This window comes from Carettochelys insculpta, chromosome 3 (assembly GCF_033958435.1).
Source record: "Carettochelys insculpta isolate YL-2023 chromosome 3, ASM3395843v1, whole genome shotgun sequence".
Taxonomy (NCBI): Eukaryota; Metazoa; Chordata; order Testudines; family Carettochelyidae; genus Carettochelys; species Carettochelys insculpta.
Window position 1 is genome coordinate 124,587,294 of NC_134139.1, and position 21,083 is coordinate 124,608,376.

Consider the following 21,083-nt stretch of genomic DNA (forward strand, 5'->3'; position numbering starts at 1 on the left):
CTTTGTGGTAATGTCTCATGCAGTGAAATAATTTTGCTTCTAAGCAATATACTCACATCTTTAATTGTTTCTTGGTAGTCCAGCAGCCCCCACAAATTCTGACACAGGGGCTATGTCTACACTACCCCCCACCTTTCAAAAGGGGGATGCTCATGAGATACTTTGGGATATGCTAATGAGGCACTTCCATGAATATGCAGCACCTCATTAGCATAATGGTGGCCACAGCGATTCGAAAGTGCCGCTTTCAAATCGCGCGCCGCCAGTGTAGCTGGGGCTCTTTTGAAAGGACCCTCTCCCCCTGTTTCCTAAAACCAAATAGGAATAAGGGGCTTTTGAAGATGGGGAGGGTCCTTTCGAAAGACCCCCGTCTACATGGGGGCCATGCAATTCAAAAGTGGCACTTTCAAATCGCCGCAGCTGCCATTATGCTAATGAGGCACTGTATATTTATGGCAGTGCCTCATTAGCATATCCCAAAGTGTCTCATTAGCATCCCCGTTTGTAAAGGCAGGGGCTAGTGTAGACATAGCCAGCATGACCTCCTGCTTCTGACATTAAAGAATTTTTATTTCTCTGCAGTCTTTGGTTAATTGCTCTTTTAAAATATCTATTAGCATTCTTAATTTCGATCTTAGATTTTATGTGCCATAATTTCTGTATCTTTCTGTCCGGTTCACTTGTCTTAGATTTCTATTTTGATTGGTGTTTGTTTTGCTGAAGTAACCTTTTGCACCCTTGCTATTTAACCATATTTTTTTCCTTTCTTCTTGGTTCCCTTTGTATTTATGGGTCTGCATGCCTTCTGTGACTGCAGTTTAATTAGCCACCTTACTGAATGTAAGGCTTTTAAGATTATAAGAACTAATGAATTAATCCAAACCCCCATGGGAATCTTTTCAGTGATTTCAGAGGTCATTGAATCAAGCCCTTAGTATCTTTTTTTGGGAACTAAAACAGAGCTGAAAAAAAAAATACAAAATAAGCAGAACCCAGTAACTAACAGGCTGGAGCAGCACTTTCTACAGGACCTGAATGCGTATTTACTCTCAAGGATTTCAAGGGATTCTGGTACATAGATCTCTGAAATCACCACTTCTAATAAAAGTTTTATTAACAATCAGTTATGTTAATGTAAGTTTGAGGTGCAGGGAGCATCCCAGACCCACAAAATTTAAACCGGTCCTGAGCCTGAGTCTTCCTACCAGTACATGACAAGATTGCTCAGGCACTGTGCAGACCCCATCATCTATCCCCCCCACTTGAAAATGGGCTGAGAAAAATAAAAAACATTTCAAATATCTTAATATGCACCCATCTTGGGACACGCTGGTTGTGTCTGCAGCCAACAAAAAAGATAAGTACGTCCCTATCACTTCTACACCTTGGCCTAAGAAGGAGGCCAAGAAACTTGATTTATTCAGGAGAAAAAATTGAAAGCCAATCTACATTTCTTGAGGACAATCTTAGAAAGTTACAAGATTTTTTTTTCAGGGTCAGGCTCAAGCTTTTGGCCTCTTGTGGAGGAAGGTACCAAGGCTGGCAGATGCTCCCTGCCAATGGCATGGGATGTGGCAGACTTTGCAGCAAGGTCACATTGGTCTCAATTCAGGACCGCCCCTTTGATGGAATGGGACAGTTCTCTGACCAGATGAATATCAGGCTTTATGCATTGAAGGATTCTAAGGCCCCCTGTCACTTGTTCAGCATGCATATTCTGTAGTCGTCTGGAAAGTCCTTCTGGCCTCCACCGCTGTTGAGACCTTGGCAAGCCCATTAGAGATCTGCAGAATAAAGGACACTGGATTTAGGTGCCATCACCTTTCATGCTTCTATTTACTAGCTCAGCCCGGACCCATTAAGCACCCAGGCAGACAAAAGTAATCATTTTGAAGGTGTGCTCAAGAACAATGCCTCAGTCATCTGACTGGATCCTTCCAATCCTTTCCTCAACCACCTCTCCGCCTAATTCTCAGCCTGATTGCAGGTTACATTGGACCATTAGGTCCTAGGCATAGTAGCTAAAGACTACATTCTGCAACCTGTGGAAAGCCCTCCTTCCCACCCACCTCTCTTTCACATCCCTCTTCAGGGCCCTCTTTTCTGAGCAACTACTGGTTCAGGAGGTCAATAAGCTCTAATAGCTGGGGGCTGTGGAGGCAGTTCCTTTGGAAATGAAAGGCAAAGGATTCTGTTCTTGATACTTTCTAATCCCAAAGGCCAAGTGTGTGTGTGCGCGGGGGAGAGTTAAGACCCATCCTGGACCTGCCTGGCATCAACAAATATCTCCAAAAGTTGAAGTTCTGCTAGGTCTCCCAGACCTCCATTATCCCTTCTGTGAATCCGGAGGTCTGGTACACAGCTCTCGATTTAAAGGATGCTTCCTTCCATGCCTCTGTATTCTCAGGGCACAAATACTTCCTGCATTTCATAGTGGCTGTCCACCACTTCCAATTCACAGCACTACTTTTTGGCTTGTTCTCAGCCCCCAGGGTGTTCACAAAATGTATGGAACTATATTTACATATCTTGACAACTAGTTGATCAAGGGCAGTCTCCAGAACAGGTGCAGAGTAGCCTCAATCTGATGCTTGCTACCTGCAGCAACTTAGGCCTATTAAAAAGCATAGAAAAGTCCACATTAAGGCTTGTCCAGCACACAGAGCTTATCAGAGCAGTTCTCAATTCCATGCAGGCCATGTCCTTCCTTCCATAAGCACTTCCAGGCCACAGTGGATCTCATTCCTACATAAAAAGGTATCTGATCATCGCAACCCATGCTTGCCTGTGGCTGATAGACCACAGGGCAGCATGCACATATGTGGTCAGGATGACTTGGCTTCATCTGTGACTCCTGCAGATATTGCTAGCAATGGTCTGTGTTTCCAGCAATCACCCCCTAAACTGAGTGATCATGGTTCTAGACTACATCCCTTTGTCCTTGAAGTGGTGACTAGCTCTAAGTCAGTGATGTGGGGAGTTTCCTTTGCAACCTAATCAGTGTTGCTCACCCTGGTTTTGGATGCGTCACATCTGGACACGCAGGGCCCCCCTGGGCAAACTCAGTACCCAAGATTGTTAGCTGCCACATAACCTAGTCTGTTATATCAAAATCAGGGAGTTCAAGTCAGCATACCTGGTCTGATGTGTTTTTTGACCCACTGAAAAGGCAAGGTGATACAGGTCCTCATGGACGATATGGCTGTACCGGGTCCTCGTACCAGTATCAGGTCCTTGGCCCAGTGTTCAGAGGCAGTCAGCCTCTTGAAATTTTATGTGATGCACGCCATCTACCTGGTGACTGCCCACCTAACTGGAGCCAAATATACTGACAGATCACCTCAGCAGGGCCTTCTCCCCTCACCACAAATGGTCCCTCCATCCGGATGTGGTCAACACTGGGGACTCCCCAGTTGACCTGTTTACGTCCAGCAGAATAGGAAGTGTCACTTGTTCTGTTCTCTATATGGCAAGGACAAGGGATCCCTGTTGGATGACCTCCTGATTTCATTGGTCAGGACAGGAGCACTAATCACTTTTCTGCTGGTGCCACCGATCCACAAATTCCTGCTAAAAAGCAAGAGAAAACATCATTCATTGTCATAGACCTGGCATGGCCTTGTCAGTACTGGTTCTGCATGCTTCTGAGTCTTCCATTGGCTGACTTGCTGCAGTTATTTCCCTGGCTGGATCTGCTACCCCAGAACCATAGCAGTCTGCTGCACTTGAAGTACATTTGGACATTTTGGCATTCTACCTTCCACTTCAGGGCATGTCCATCTTCACCAGTCCCATGATGCCATGGTTCTTGAAGAGTCTAGAGCACCTGTACCCACATCTGGGACCCAGTTCCTCAAGGGACCTGAATCTTGTGCTATTAAAACTCATTGGCCCCTTTTTGAAACCCTTGTTTTGTTGGTCCTTTCTGCTTCTCTCTTGGAAGATCTCTTTCTTGGTTGCTATAACTTTGGCCACGCAGTTGTCTGAGATTGCAGTGCTCACATCAGAGGTGCTTTTTATGGTCTTCTACAAAGCCCAGCTGCACGCACACCCTGCTTTTCTGCCCAAGATTGTTTCCCAGTTCCACACTGGTGAGGAAATTTAATTAACAGTCCTCTGACTGAAGCCTCATGCATCAGATGAGGAGCCCAGATTGCATACTCTGGATATCAGATGGGGTCTGGTTTTCTACATTGATAGAGCACAGCTATTCCATAAGTCAGGTGTCAGCAACCTTTTTGAGGCAGAGTGCCAAAAGTTGACCTTTTGACCTCTGTGTATGGTCTGATTGCTGCTGATACATTTTAAAGTCACTAATAATACTACTTACAACAGCTTTATTAATATATTAAGAGGCAGAGCTTTACCGTTTAGGTGGTGGTTGGTAGCATTAGCTGGTCTTTTGCTAATCCACAGGCGTCAAGGCTTTCAGCAAGCTCCTGGCTGCATGCGGGAGGAGGGGCATGGCTGAGCTCCTGCCTTGTATGCCGATGAAAATCAGCTCGCATGCCACTCTTGGCATGCATGGTGGGGCTTGCTGACCTGTGTCATAAGTCAGCACAATTGTTCATCACTGTTGTGAACAGGATAAAGGGATGCCTAGTGTCAACCCAGAGAATCTCATCTTGGATCCCAGCATTTATCCACTATTGCTCCAAACTGGCAAAAATGCCCCCACCAGCAATTGTGATGGTTTATTCTACTAAAGCACAAGCATTCTGACCAGGGCTGGTTCTCTTTACAGTTCTGGGGGAAGGATGTGCTCCATTGAGGGTAATAGGCAAGTGCAGTGGAGTTGTGAGGTGAAGGGACAAAGCAGGGAGATGACAGTAAGAGGAGAAGCACATTAAAAAGCCAATCGGTGGGCAGCAGAAGTGAACTCTAAGCAGCTGGTGCCTGCCTGTGTTCACGAGCCACCATGCCAACCAGCCAGTGACAGCTGGAGATATAATGGGAATGGGGCTCTGCTAGACAAGAGCCAGCACACTAAATTTTTTCAAAAGGCTTCATCAACTGCACCAAGGTTAACTTTTAGCTGAGACTTGGTGCAGAATGTGATTGGTGGGAACAATAAGGTGGTGACTCTCTGATGCCTAAGCTCAGAATGGGCTTTCTTCTTTCCTAATTTACTAAAGTGAAAATTCTCTTGACCCCAACTTTGGATGTTTCAAAGCCTATGAAAGAGTCTTCAAAAATGTCTTAAGAACTTGATTTAGAAACCACATAAAAAGTATCCTGCTTCTTTTTACAGGAAGCAAATTAGAAATTTTTAAAAGGCTTCATCATCTACAAAAACATGGATTTTTTTATGTGTAGTAAGTGATGAAAGCAATTACCAAGTAACTTGGAGATCAGAGAATATTGCCATTTTCAGAGATACTCAAATTACTGCCAAACCACCCATTATCTGTAATCAAGATGCACTTAAAGATCACATTTTCCCCTAATCTCAACCTCATACTTCCTTTACATTTTAGAGTAAATAGCAACCAATCACAAGAGCAGAAGTCTTCCTTGTTGCTTGCATATTTGTTAAAATCCAGAAAATAATTTATTATGTTATCATACCCATGGAGACATTGCCTCTGCAAATTCTGTTCCTCTACTAGGTAATCTCATATACAAATTAAATAAAAAAATCCACCCAAATACTAACAAAGGACAAAGGTTTGTGTGACTTGTGCACAAAGTTATTCATATGAAGTGATATCACTGAAGCAAAGCGCTGCATAAGACAATTGTGTCACTCTGCTACATAAATTATGTGATGAGATGCCACTAATAGCAAAAAGACATTAGCAAAAACTTTTCAAATGGGGAGACATTTATCCAGCAGTGATGCTTTGTTCCAATGCTTTGTTTTAAACCCCCATGTCTCTGCCCTTTCTAAGTAAATAACCCCCATACTAATCACACTGTATACTTTGTGGTAAAATCCACTACTTCACTATATAGGCAGTCACTTAGGGGAGCTGTAATGGACTGTGTTTTAGAGAAGCTCAGGCTAAGTGATTCCAGTGACCTTTTCTGTCTATCAATTAATTTATAACCTCTGGAAGTAATGTTTTGTTACTTACGTAAAAGGATGATGTTCCTGAATAACCCAGTGGTTCAGAATGTCAGGTAGTTAAAATAAACCCATAGGCCCTCTAAATAACCCGATACCTTTAGATATACAAACTATCCTAATCAGTTCAGCCTAAATGGTTTGTTTTATGTTAGAGCTCAGCAGTAGCTGCAGGAAAGGTCAAATGTTTCTTTTACAAATTTCTATGCTGTCTTACAGATGTACGCAACTTTAAAATGAGTTTTAAAAGATTGCTGTTGTAATCTATTTCTGGATTTCTAAGTGGTGTGTTTAAATAGAAAGAGATACATTATTTGCTGAATGATTTGTATCTTTTGTAGTGTGAGAATGGCTTCTTATCCCCCCGTCCTGCCTTTTCAAAACAAAAAGTTTTCCTTAGTTTGGAGTTACGATAAAGAAGTTTTGATGCTCATTCTCTGTTACTCTGCTTTAATGCCATGGGGCATGTCTATACTACCAGAGAGAGCTGATGTAAGCTACACAACTTCAGCTGTGAGAATAATGTAGCAGGAGTCAATGTATCTTAAGCTGAATTTTTGCAGTGTCCCCATTACAGGAGGTCACCAGGAGGAACTCTCCTGTCAACTTCCTTTACTTCTCATGACCTGGTGGACTACCAGAGTTGACAAGGGGGCCCTCAGTGGTGGATTTAGCGGGTCCTTACTAGACCCATTAAATCAAACCACAGGATATCAGTTTCTGAAATGTTGAACTCTGGAGAAGTGAAGACAAGCCCTAGAATTACGTGTATCTCTGTTAGCCGATGGCCAAGGATGTTTGGTGAGGTGCCAGCTATGCCCGTTTTATACCATCCGTGACTTTAACCGCTAGGACGCACTGTCCCTTCGCGGCGGGCAGCCCGGGCTAGGCTGACGGATGCCCCAAGGTCCTAACCACCCGTGACTTTAACTGCTAGAGCTCAGAGCTCCTTCGCAGTGGGCAGTCAACACTGACTGACAGGTGCCCCAATGGCAGCACTAAGAGCCTTTCCACACCCGTGACTTTAACTGCTAGAGCTCAGAGCTCCTTCGCAGTGGGCAGTCAGGATTGACTGACAGGCGCCCCAAGAGTTTGCCCCGTGGAGGCGGCACAACTCAACGCTAGGCTCTTAGTACTCTCACCTAATGGCCAGGCTTTATAGCCAAAACGGCTGAGGTTCTTTAATTGTGTTGGCTGCTTTACAGTAAACCAGAGAAACAAGTCAGGCTTATGCACAAATGGTTACCAAAAATTTATTAAACTAGATTCTAATCATGTGGTTACAAAATTGCTAGTGCCTACTTATTTAAATGTATAGATGTTACACACACAAACAAGTTACAAAGCTGAAGCCACAATCCCAAAGAAAGAAAACAAAGTATAGAGCTCTATTTCAAAATATGTGTACACTAAAGATAGGAGATCAGGTGTGGGTGCTTCTTACCCTCCTTGCATCTCTCGATTCCAGCGGTGCCAAGCCAGGATCGGTCACTCAATTCCGCGGAAAGACGAATAAGGGACAAGGCTCAGGGACCCTCTTAGCTGCAGAAGCCTTGGGAGGCTGTCACTTATCTGACCAGCAGATAGATAGTGAAAAGCACTTAAAAATCATGGTGCTGTAGGTCCCATACTTATACCTCTGTACTCCTTTATTCTCTTTCTCCTTTCTTATGCCAAATTGGGGCTGGTCTGTCTGGGCGACGCCAGCTCTCGCAAGAGTAGTTTACACTTGCAAGGGAGAGAAACAATAAGTTTCGACTACTGGACATTCTTTTATTAGGGTAAATATTTTCCCACCTAGGATGTGGGTGTGTGTGCATCACGTTATTTAGTAGGGGCTAAGAGCCATGTCTGTCACAGCTTCTCTGTCTGCTGTGAGCCTAATCGTTGTATATGTTCCCAGAGGCACATTGTAGCAGCACACCTGTGCTTCTCACAGCTTCAAAGGCTGTGCTGGAATTTATGTTAAGTGCCCTGTTGTTTTGGCTCCCTTGTGTTCCCAGCAATGCTGGTCTGAGAGGGGGCTGGCTGTCTGGCTACAATCTCACACATTTTCTTTCTGAGCCACAGATACAGTTTGAGATATATACTTTGGCTATGCAAACAAATGCCAGTCAGCTTTTCATGTCTTCTTTAACTCCTCTGCTATGAGACATTATAAACAGCAGTGGTCTGGAGAACTTTCATGTGCTTGACTTACATGTGGAAGTGTTTGTTTTGTATAAAACCAGATTGATAAATGATGATGGTATCAACAACATTTAGTGTCACTCATGTTCTCACAATCCACTTGAAATTAGGGTATTAATTTAAAACTTTATAGATAAAATACAATACTGTCACACTTCCTGATGTCTTGATGTTTTTTTCTCTTTCATACAGTTGACTTTTTAACGTTTAATTTTTTAGTAACTTTATAATACCAACAAACTTCAGATCTGTGTGGGACTGTGCACAAATCAGTCTAGAGCCGTGTCTACACGTGCACGCTACTTCGAAGTAGCGGCACTAACTTCGAAATAGTGCCCGTCACGGCTACATGCGTCGGGCGCTATTTCGAAGTTAACTTCAACGTTAGGCGGCGAGATGTCAAAGTCGCTAACCCCATGAGGGGATAGGAATAGCGCCCTACTTCGAAGTTCAACGTCGAAGTAGGGACCGTGTAGTCGTTGCGCGTCCCGCAATGTCGAAATTGCGGGGTCCTCCTTGGCGGCCATCAGCTGAGGGGTTGAGAGACGCTCTCTCCAGCCCCTCAGCTCAATGGTGGCCGCGTGGAGCGGCTCCTTAATGGTCCCCTCCCCCTCCCTTCCTGTGCAGGAAGCTGAGGGAACATGCAAGCGGCAGCCCAGACAAGCGGCCAGCCTGCACGTCCCTCAGCCATCCAAACCAGCCACCCCACCTGCGATGGCTGCCCGGCAGCCCCCCCAGCGCCCCCAGGGGACCCCCCCCAAGGGGAGCCAGGGCAGCCAGCCCAGCCAGGCGGGCAGCCAGGCTGGCAAGCGGCAGCAGGGCCCCTCCTGGACGGAGGCCGAGCTGCGGGACCTGCTGGGGCTCTGGAGCGAGGAGGAGGTGCTCCAGGTAATGGGGAGCAAAAGGCGGAACGTGGATGCGTTCGCTCCACTGGCCGACGGCCTGGCTGCCCGGGGTCACACTGCCCGCACTCCTGATCACGTCAGGAGTAAGGTGAAGGAGCTGCAGCAGGGTTACTCCCAAGCCCGGGATGCGGCCACCCGATCTGGGGCCGCCCCTGTCACTTGCCCTTTTACGGGGAGCTCAGGGACATCCTGGGCCCCCGGCACACCTCCTCCCCTCCGGCCATCCTTGATACTCCGGCCGATGAGCACCAGCAGGCCCTGCAGCCGGAGTCCGCCCCGGAGGTAAGCCCCGCACCCCGGGGGCCCCCCCCGGAGCCCACCCCCGGGACATCGCGGCAGGAGGAGGAGGAGGGGGGCTCCTCCTCCACAGAATCCGGGCTGCAGATCCTCCTCCTGCCATCCCGGAGCAGCAGCCAGGCCTCCGCCCCCTGGGGATCTCCAGATCGTGGGAGTGGACCGACAGGTAGGTACCCCCCTCTGGTGTACACCCCTGGGCTTGAGGGGTGGGGGTAATAGATATGTGTCCAGGGCCCCCCACATGCTCACATGGCCATGGCCCCAAGGACAGCAGGGCCATGTCCCTCACATCAGTGCATCAGCCCTTGCCCCCCACCACCCCGCACGACAGTGCCATGCCCCATCCCCGGGCCAGGGGGGAGCGGAACCTCGAGGGGCCCCCGGGAGGAGTGGGTGGGACACCCCGCAGCAACAGCAGCAGCAGCAGCATGTGATGGAGTGGGGGGAGTGCAAAAGGGAGACAGGCTAGATATGAGCAACAAGAGCCGAATAGCTCCCAGGGGCAAAGGATGATCCTGGGCTCAGCTGGCAGGTGACACCTCTGCCCTGAACAAACAGGAGGGAGGAGCCGAGCTGGCTTAGAATGGGGGGGGAGGGCGGGGGCCACAGGTAGAGGCTAGGGGAAGGGAGATCTGGAAGGCAGCCAGCCTGAAGTGGGGGAAAGCTGCATCCCCGAGGGGCACCCCTTGGGGTCTTCTCCCCACGACGGGTTGGAAGGACTGGCTCTTCCGACAGCTGGTGCTTTCACTCCTGGGAGAAACTGGGCATCTGTGGCCTAAGAAACCTCTCCCGTCAGACCCTGCGGAGTGAAGTGAGAGTCGCTCCCACCAGGGGACGGGGTGCAGTGCAGGGGGACCCCTGAACCCCATCCATCACAGCAGCATCTCCCGGGGACAGGGATGGGGAACCTGCAGCACAGGGCTGGGGGGACAAAGGCCACGGCTCGGAGCCCACACTAACGCCTGTCTCCATTCTTCTTCCCCTCCTCCTCTCCTGTGTCCTGCACCTGCACCATCAGAAGGACCGGAAGAGAGCGCCGGCGAGGCATCAGTGGTCTTGGAGAGCCCTCCGGGGCCATCGCTCCAGGCAAGCCCCTCAGCCGAGGACTGACCGGCCCCACGGCGGGCTAGACGGCGGACCCCGCGCCACTACCAGCTGATGGCAACGGACCCCCAGCTGCTGGCCATCCACCGTCGGCAGCTGGAGGTCACGGAGTAGCACCTGCAGCTGCGGGCGCTGGCCTGGCGCCAAGAGGCATGGGGGCCTACATGGAGACTTTCAACCGCCTGGGGGACTACCTGGCCCCCCATGCCGCGCCGGCCGCCGCAGCGCCCGATGTGCCTGCTCCACCCGCCGCACCACCAGCTGTTCCGCCCGTCGCCGTCCCATCCGCCGTCACCCCGCCACCCACCGCCGAGGGCCGGAGCGCCAAGGGACCCCTGGAGCCAGCTGAGACTCGCCGGGCATATGTTCCGGTCCGCCCCGCCCCCAGCCAGCCCCGGACAGGGCTGCGGCCGCGTCGGGGCTCCCGGCCACCCACGCCCAGTGCCGGACTTTAGGGGCGAGGGGCCCGGGACGTGGCCCCCCCCTTGTATATAGTTGGGACTTATTATTTTGTGCCCCCCGTTTGCCCCGTCCCCCCCATGTAAATAGTTCTCCCCTTTATCCTCCCTGGTTTTCTTTTTATTACTGAGCACACTTTTTTCTTACTATTGTTTTATTTGTACATATTACTTTGGTTCCACACGTTGTATATAGTTTGTTCTTTTATATATTTATAGTTAAAAAAAAAAGTTCTCAAAGAAAAAGCACTTTTAAGTTCAGCCACAAATGCGTGCTGTCATTTGTCCAGGAAAAGTGGGAGGGGGGTTGCGGTTGGGTGCTTCATGGTGTGGGCGTTGGGGCAGGAGTGTGGTGGAGGAAGGGGCGGGCAGTGGGGGGGCCTGGCAGAGTTCACCCCACGGCCTCATCGTCGAAGTGGGCCCGCAGGGCCTCCCGGACCCGACTGGGGGCAGCAGGTGGCTGCATGTCGGCCCTGCCGGCCTCCACAGCCCAGCCCTGGAAAAAGGCCTCCCCCTTGCTCTCCACCAAATTGTGCAGGGCGCAGCAGGCACCCACAATCAGGGGGATGTTGTTGGGGCCCGCATCCAGGCGGGTCAGGAGACATCTCCAGCGTCCTTTCAGGCGGCCAAATGAGCGCTCCACCACCCGGCGCGCGTGGTTCAGGCGCTGGTTGAAGCGCTTCTGTCTAGCGGAGAGATGGCCCGTGTACGGGTGCATGAGCCAGGGCCAGAGGGGGTATGCCGCCTCTGCGATGACGCAGAGGGGCATGGTGGTGTCCCCCACAGGGATCTCCCGCTGGGGGATGTAGGTCCCCGCCTCCAGCCGGCGGCACAGGCCCGAGTTCCGGAAAACCCGGGCGTCGTGGGTGCTGCCAGGCCAGCCCACATAAATGTCCTGGAAATGTCCCCGGCTGTCCACCAAGGCCTGGAGGGCCACAGAATGGTAGCCCTTGCAATTCATGTATCGTCCTCCACTGCGATGCGGAGCGCGGATGGGGATATGAGTCCCATCCAGAGCCCCGAAGCAGTTGGGGAAGCCCAGGGTGGCAAAGGCCACGATGGTGGCATCTGGGTCCCCCAGCCTCACGAGCCTGTGCAGGAGCATGGCGTTGATGGCACGCACAACCTGCAGGGAAAGCACATGGGACAGCACCAATGAGGGGTGAGCAGGGTGTGCGTGGCCCTGCCCTGCCCTCCCCTCCTCTGCCCTGCCCTCCTCTGCCCTCCCCTGCCCTCCTCTGCCCGGGCCCCCCTCCCCGCCCTGCCCTCCCCCTGTGGGTTCTCTTACCTCCGTGAGGACAGCCCCGATGGTGGCCTTGCCGACACCAAACTGCTGCCCCACGGATCGGTAGCTGTCGGGAGTGGCCAGCTTCCAGACAGAGATGCCGACCCGTTTCTCCACTGTGAGGGCACGCCGCATGGTGGTGTCCTGGTGCCTGAGTGCGGGGGTGAGCAACTGGCACAGTTCCATAAATGTCTGCCGGCTCATCCTGAAGTTCCTGAGCCAGCGGTCGTCGTCCCACTCCCCAAGCACCAGCCGCTCCCACCAGTCGGTGCTGGTGGGGTAGCTCCACAGCTGCCGGTGTGTGAGGCGGGTGTAGGGGCGGGGTGCTGCAGGGTTGGGGGTTGAGCCCTGGTGCCCTGGGGGCAGCTTCTCCTCCGGTGTAGCAAGGAGGTGCTCAGCTGCCTCCTGCATGGCATGCCTCCTGCCTCCTGCCGGGAGGGCTGGGTGGACCTCTGGCTGCTGCTGCTGCTGCTGCTGCTGCTGCTGGGAGTCCATGACTGCGGCGCCCGGGGTCTGTGTGCCTATGGCTCCTCAGACCGCGTGCTGTGCAGGCTAAGTGTATCTGGGAGGGGCCCTTTAAGGGAGCTGTTGCCCCAGAAGCGCTAGTCCGCCCTGTGACCCTGTCTGCAGCTGTGTCTGGCATCCCTATTTCGATGTGTGCTACTTTGGCGTGTAGACGTTCCTTCACTGCGCCTATTTTGATGTTGGGCTGTGCAACGTCAAAGTTGAACATCGACGTTGCCAGCCCTGGAGGACGTGTAGACGTTATTCATCGAAATAGCCTATTTCGATGTCGCTACATCGAAATAAGCTATTTCGATATAGGCTTCACGTGTAGACGTAGCCTAGGTTGCACGTGAGTAAGTGTAGTGGTCTTAGGAGAAAGTAAATTATGGAGATCTTATGGAGATCCAGAATAGTAGGAGAGCTTGAGCCTGACAAAATACAGTAGTTGTAACGGTATAAACACTAGATTCCTGGTGATATTGTTGCACACAGGCAGTTTGTATCTGCTTTGGTGGATGGTGGGTGGGTGGATGGGGGAATAATCTCTTCCTAATTCAGCACCTCTAAAAGAAAGATTTCTGCAAGATGAGATGTAATATTTTTTACAGTACAGTAAACGCTTTCATATCCTGCAGCCTTGGGACTGGAAAGTTACCAGATAATCAAATATTCTGTATAAGAGGGAGGTATACCTAGCAATGTATATGTAACGTATATAAAAATGGAGTGATGGTTAACAGGGTGTCAGATAACCAGGGTTTGCCTGTATTTTAAATGAGTGTTGAGAACCTAAGCTGTACAAGTGCAAAGAGCCCTATGGAAACATGTAAAGTTCTCTTGGTTTGAAATTTTCACATTATTCATGTCACCAACTCAAACTCGTAGGAGAAGCCCCAGAATATATGAACTCATGGCTTCCAAATTTGCAAACAAATCACTGCTTCAAAGAGCTTGCAAATAATGTCTTCCTCCTGCAAGCACTTAGCACCACCTCAAGTGCTTGCTACTTATGAGTCAATAGGAGTACTCTGCCAGACCTGTATCAGGTAGCAAAGACCTGGCTTTTGTGGTTTCCAATAGCTCTCCCCAAATAAATTCTAAAACTTAATGGAAGTCACTTGTCTGGAATCCAGCTCTAATTGAAAGGTCAAATAAATACACAGGATCCACGGAAAAGTTCTTCCAGTTTTAACACTTTGCCATATATTAATTAGTAACATGGGATATTTTTAAAAAGATCATTAAGATCACAGTTTTCAGACATCTATAACATTCCAAAATAATCATGTTGTTAAAATAATCCTTTTCTTTCTTACCCTAAACCATCATCACATATGTGAACGTTTTTTAAATGCATCCATGCAAATAATAGAATCATAGAATACTAGAACTGGAAGGGACCTCAAGAGGTCATCAAGTCCAATCTTGCAAATACCTATGTTTGAAGCACAACTGAAGCACAACTTTTTCAGGATCACTATGAAAAAGTAGAGCGACAAAGCACCTTCTTAAAGTGACATCAATCAAAATAAAATCACAGATCTAGTTCTTTTAACCTTGGGTTGCTGTACGTTATCCATAAGATCACAACAACAGAAAGATCAGTGTTTTTTTTTTATAATGTGTTCACTGTGTGGATTTGACAGCAGTTTAGAGCCTGATTTTGCTCTTTGAAAGTCCCTACTGTAACTTAATCTGCAGTCTGCACTCTTTAAAAATACATAGCCTCCTCAGAACACTGAGAAGAGGACAGATTAATAACATTTATCTACAAAAGCAGCCTAAATGCTTTACAATTAAAAAGAAAACAATACAAGTGAAGTCAGATGCTATATTAAAAATCTGCTAATGCAGAATCCCTTATCTCTCTTTACGTCTTTGCTTGGGATCTGTCTCCCTCCAATCAAACTAAATCTTAGCCCAGTTTTTCTAGCATCTCCTGGCAGATGTCCAGAAGCTGTCAACTGAAACTCAACATGGCCTAAAACAAGTTCTTCATCTTTCCCTGCTGATACTAGATGAAAAATATTTTGGTCTAGAACCGCAAAGGATTCACTGGGAGCCACATTCAAATTTCTTTCTCTGACTGGGTCACCATGAATAGCATAGCCCTTTTGAAGGTAAAGGCAGAGCAAAGGAAAGTAGAAATGAGGTGTTCTGAATAATACGTTTCTCCCTTAAGAACAAAGACTAAACGTGTAAAATTTCAATGTAAACCCTATGCTGTGAAAACAAATACTAATGTGATGAACACAAAAGAAGCCATTGGTATTACAGGGCTGAAGTATTTTTTTATTTCCACATGAATGAAGATACACTGGAAAATGTACAACATGTATCCAGTCAATTAAGCCCTTTTCAGACACAGTTTAAAATAAACTTCCTACAGATGCTGAAATAATTTCTTTGGGGAAATGTATGTTCCTATCTCCTTTAGGGATATCTTATTATTGGTCCATCTAATTTGGTATCCTGTGGCCACAACAAAGACATAATTACTATGACACTCATATTTTGCTGACATTCTTTTTCTTGTACTGTGTAAAACATCAGTACACTTTGCTTGAACGAGCACTTTGTTCCCAATGTGATGTGTATTTCCTACACTATAACATATTGGCTAGATGCATATGCATGATAGAATGGTTTTTAATTCCTTCTTTTTCTATGATATTTACTACAAATAAAGGGAAATAGTATTGGGCCCATTATATGTCAATGAGAATTTTGTTACTGATAAAAATATTAACACAAAACAATATAAATAAAGCACGTTAAATGGTTTAAGAGCTGACTAATTGACAAATCTCAAAAAGTAGCACAGGTTGAACCTTTCTAATCCAGAACTCTCTCATCTGGCAAATTCTGTAGTCCATCATCATTTTAGATAGCTGGATGGCCACTTACCATGGGTATGGCCAAGCTTCCAGAGGTCCCATGAAGTTTGTTGACAACCACCAGTCCTAGCTTTCAGTGTTCTGTGCTGTTATTTAGCTGTAATTTACCCCTGAATGTCCTCTAACAGCCCAATAAGCAGTGGAAGTGTTAGTAATGTGCTAGAAAACATTGACCTCCTGTCAGCTGGCAAATTCTCTCATCGGGCACCAGTCAGGTCCAGAGGGTGCCGCACGGGAGAGTTTCAACCCGTACTCTGTTCTGTTCCTATGAAACTGTTACTTCTGTGACCCCCTTTATATTTTTAATTATAGATCTATTTTGTTTGGTCAAGTCTTTGTCCAACATTATTTATATCTGTGTTTTTCAGCCATTGAAATACGAAGGTGTATTCAAATAAAATTATGTAGACAAGTAGATATTGTACTACAAATAATAAATCAGTAGTCATTCTGATAAGAGTAAATTAGTTCCTTGAATGTTGTTGAAATTCTTTAATGGTGTTTTTCTCTTTGGGAAGGTTGGGTTGGCTTGGAAAAGGCATTTTAGTTAAATACATCTAAAAGTAGAAAAACAGGGAAGTTAGGCAAATATGTTTAGATAATCTGCTAGGCGTTCAGTGCTTTTATGGATTAATCTCCGTAAACTTGCCAGATTGTTCTTTTGTATCACTTGTCCTATGAGAACTAATGTTTGTAAACTAACACATGATATTTGTGATGGTGTAAAACATTATAGAAAGAGTGTCATAGAGCTTATTTGTAGTTTGAGCTCATTAATGGGGTACGTGAATTGTGAACCTACTTAAATTATGTACATGAAACAAACTGTTCAACCTTAAAAAAAGAAAGACTCTGACTAAATGGAAATATTTGAGTTTCAGAGCTTTGCATTTTACTTTTTATTCTATACATGAAGTTTTATATTTTAGATTTTTTTAGAACATTTTAATTTGTATACCTCTCAATATTCCATGAGCTGTGCTTAACCAGCTGAAGCAAACATTTAAATACTGTGTCAGTGTACATTATCTGTAATAAATGGAGTCATTCTATGATATAGATGTCATACAGTTTGTTTGAATTATTCATTTGTTCTTTATGGCTTACATCTTTAAATAACTTACCCTGCTACAAATGCATATGATAGAAAACAAACTCTTTGGAGTTTAAATACATTCAACTAAAACCAAGTTTGAGATGGAATTACTCACTAAATAGAGCAGAGGAATGGTTTACTAGCTTTCCACCTCCAGACACCTAAATTCCAATCAGCAGTTGGTTACGAGAAAAATAAAATAAATTTGCTAGAATTTTAATGTCTGCTGGACAAAAAAGGCTACATTTTTGCAACAAGTCTGTAATAGTACATAGATTTCTACACAAGAAACTAGAAGAATATAACCTAGAAGAACTACCATAAAATGTGCACTCAACTGTTTGGAGAAGGATACTCAGAGTAGTTATCAAAGGTTCATATTCAAGCTGAAAGGGCATAGTGAGTGTGGTCCCAAACAGATCTGTTCAGAGTCCTGTTCTATTCAATATCTTCATAAATGATTTCTATAATGGCATAAAGAGAACACTTCTTATAAAGTTTGCAGATGATACCAATCTTGGTGGGGTGTGAGGGAAAGTAAGCACTTTTGAGGGCAGGCATAGAACTCAAAACGATCTTCACAAACTAGAGAAATGGTCTGACATAAATCGAGTGAAATTCAGTAATGACAAATGTGAAGTACTTCACTTAGGAAGGAATAATGGATTGAGCAAATACAAAGTAGGAAATGACTGCAGAGGAAAGAGTGATAGTAGCCCACAAACTAAATAGGAATCTACAATTTAATATTATTTTAAAATGAAATGATTATTCTGGGATGTATTAGCAAGACAAAAGAAGTAATTCTTAGACTCTGCTGAACGCTGATAAGTCTTCATTTGAAGTACTGTGTCCAGTTCTGGGTGCCATGATTTGAGAGAGACAGACAAATTAAAGAAAGTCCAAAGGAGAGCAAGAAAAATGATTATGGGTCTAGAAAATATGATCTGTGAGGAAAAATTGAAAAATATGTGGTATATTAGTCTGGAGAAGAGAAGAATGAAGAGTACCTGATAACAGTTTTCAAATACATAGAAGATTGTTATAAAGAGCAACAAGAAGTCCTGTGGCACCTTATAGACCCAGAGATAGATAAAATGCCACAGGACTTCTTGTTTTTGAAGATACAGACTATCACAGCTGCCTCTCTGATACTTGTTATCAAGAGGAGGGTGATCAATTGTTCTCCCTAACCATTGTGGATTGGATAAAAAGTAATGATCTCAGATTGCTGCAGGGAAGATCTCGGTTAGATATGAAAATCTTCTTAATTATCAGGAGAGTTATGCATTGGAACAAACAGTCTGAGGGATGCGAGTGTGTGGGGGTTTGGAATCTCCAGCATTAAAAGTTCTTAAGAACAAGGTAGATAAGCACCTCTCACAGATGGCCTAGATAATACTGAATTGTGTCTAAGTGAAGGGGACTAGATTAGATGACCTATCAAGGTTCCTTTCAGTCCTACATTTTGGTGATTTTATAAAGATCAGATATTTGGAAGTCTATAGGGCTTATGCTTGTCAAGTAATCTTAAAAGAACAAACTTTTCATATGAAATACATATGTCCATTTGTTCTTTATGGCTCACATCTTTAAATAACTTACCCTGCTACACATGCATATGATAGAAAATGAACCCTTCAGAGTTTAAAGACATTCAATTAAAACCAAGTTTTAGATGGAATTAGTCATAAACAGAGCAGAGGACTAAGCTGTGGTCTTCAGAAAATGTGACCCACCTCTGGTATATTTGTAGTAGCTAGCATTCTCTGCTCAGGACAGTCTTAAGATGTAGAAGTGGTGCAGGTATTAGGACAGATGAGGAGTAGCAGAAATATATGGAGAATTTTGTCATGCATTTTTCCATATGATACTTGGCTATAGGTTCTGTTATTAGGGAAGGGTCTATGGCTACTGAAATCTATTGACTCAGTGTGCGTTGGTCAGTTTCTACAATTCTGAGCACTCAAAGGAGGAGAATAAATAAATATTTTAATGATCTAATTCAAATTCTGTTGAAACTAAATACCTGGGTTTCTGTTTATGAAAACTTGTCACATTATGTAAATGTCAAGTTTACTTTAGTACTTTTTAATTATACTTACCCTGGTTAGGCTGTCTACACTTGCCCTGTTCTCTGAAGGAGGCATGGTAATCAGAGTGATGAGAGATTACTAATGAGGTGCTGCATATGCATTGCAACACTTCAGTAGTAATCTTCCATCACCCTGATTGGGGGCAAGCATAGATATAGCCTTTGAGGGATATATTCTTAGATAATATCCCTGCTCCACAAATATTGTGGTAGCTACTTCAGTTCAAGCCAGCTATGTACATTATTGCATTGGGTATCTCAATATCAGTTTTAATAAATAAAATTATCAGTTAAATAAAATCTCTTTTGCTTCTCTGTTTCCTTTCATCTAACATTCTTAATGAAATCAGTAATTACAGTTTTGTTAAGTTTTGCGTATTTAACCCCTATTGCTATTAAAAGTAATCTTTTTAACATAACAGTAATTCAAAAGATAATATTTTAAAAAAGCACTCATTTTGGATCACTTGTGGCATTCTTGAATTCTTATTTTCCAACTTTTTCCATTGCAGGTAAATATGCTGAAGATATATTTGGTGAGCTTTTCAATGAAGCACATAGCTTCTCCTTCAGGGTTAATTCCTTACAAGAACGTGTGGACCGTTTATCTGTCAGTGTTACACAACTTGATCCAAAGGAAGAAGAATGTAAGTTTACTTCCACGTGTGACTCTGTGATGCTTACATTGAAGAGTATTAACTATGTGCTATAAATAAAATGATGCACAAAATAGAAAGAGGGATGATTTTGGCATTAAGGCAGAAGAGTGAGACTTGAGAGGTGCCACTTCTCCTTCTGGTCCTGCCACAGATTTCCTATCTGATCTTGAGCAAGTCATTCAGCCCAAAATTTTGATACCTGGATGCTCAGCACCTATTGTTTCTATTGTCTCTTGTGTCTATTGTTTCTATTGTCTCTTCTTAGACAGAAGAGCTGTGTCAACACTTGCAGTCCTCCTTTGAAAGAGGAATGCTAATGAAGGAAATTGGAAATGCAAATGCGGCACTGATTTACAAATCTCACTTAATTTGCATAATCTCTTTTTAGAAGAGATTCTTTCAAAAGAAAAAAACCAGTGTAGGCAGGGCTCTTTCGAAAATAAACCCTGTCTTCTAAAGCACCCTGATTCCTAATAAAAAGTTATGAATAAGGGTTCCTTCAAAGATGTGGTTTGTTTTCGAAAGCCATGCCTACACTGTTTTTTTTATTTTGAAAGAATCTCGTCTGAAAAGAGATTATGCAAATGAAGCATGAGATATGTAAATCACCACCTCATTTGCATTTCCAATTTCCCTCATTTACATTCCTCTTTTGAAGGGGGAATTCATGTGTAGACACAGTTAATGTGCCATATAAGTGTGACATGGTATTCTTATTTATTATGTTTTATTATGTTTTCATTTTTATTGAGTATTAAACCAAATTCTCTGAGCAACTCTGTATTCAGTTTTCACCTTCACGGCCGTGTCTACGCTAGCCTATCTGCTCACAGGAATAAGGGGACTTTGAAGTAGCTGGGGTCCTTTTGAAAAGGAGCCCCATCTGGAGGAACTGCGCGGCGGCGAGCTGCGTCAATTTCGAAGTGCCGCAGCCACCCGCATGCTAATGAGGCGCTGAATATGTATTGCAGCGCTTCATTAGTAAACTTCAAAATGGCCATTTGCATGGCCATTTTGAAGTTTTTGGCTATTGTAGACATAGCCCATGAGTGAGATTTAGAAACTCTTGCATAAGTAAGGTCTCCAGTAATTGATGCATTGTAATTCTATATTAAAATGTGCACAGCTTTGAGTTCCTGGTGAAATTTGAACTGTAGCTGTTTGTCAAAGATTTTTTCACACATCCGACCCAGAACAGGCATAATACAGCTATCCCCACTCATTCTTTTCTCACCCATTCTGTCCACCATCTGCTGACCTTCAATGGACTACTTTGACATTAGAGAATCTTTTTCCCACCTTTTTGGGTCTTTGTGTTTTTTCCCCCTCCTTTCTGAAATTGTGAAAAATTGACAAATCAGCATTCTCTTTGTTTTTTTCCTGTCCCCCTTCACCCCTTTCTCCCCTTCTTCTTTCATGTATTCTTGTAATTTTATTGAAGTACATTTTAACAGTTAACTCTTTGTGATATTTTACTGAAAACAAGTAGTGAATCCATGTTTATTTAGGAGTTATTTCTTTTT

The 21,083-nt window shown here is 45.2% G+C and overlaps 1 protein-coding gene across 1 annotated transcript in view; it reads left to right on the forward strand.

Moving 5' to 3' along the window:
* Positions 1-21,083, forward strand: part of WASF1 (WASP family member 1) — a 183,651-nt gene that overhangs the window by 119,857 nt on the left and 42,711 nt on the right. Inside the window, exon 3 of the mRNA XM_074988818.1 lies at positions 19,414-19,548. Within this exon, the coding sequence (XP_074844919.1) occupies positions 19,414-19,548 (135 nt within the window). The remainder of the gene's footprint in view (positions 1-19,413; positions 19,549-21,083) is intronic.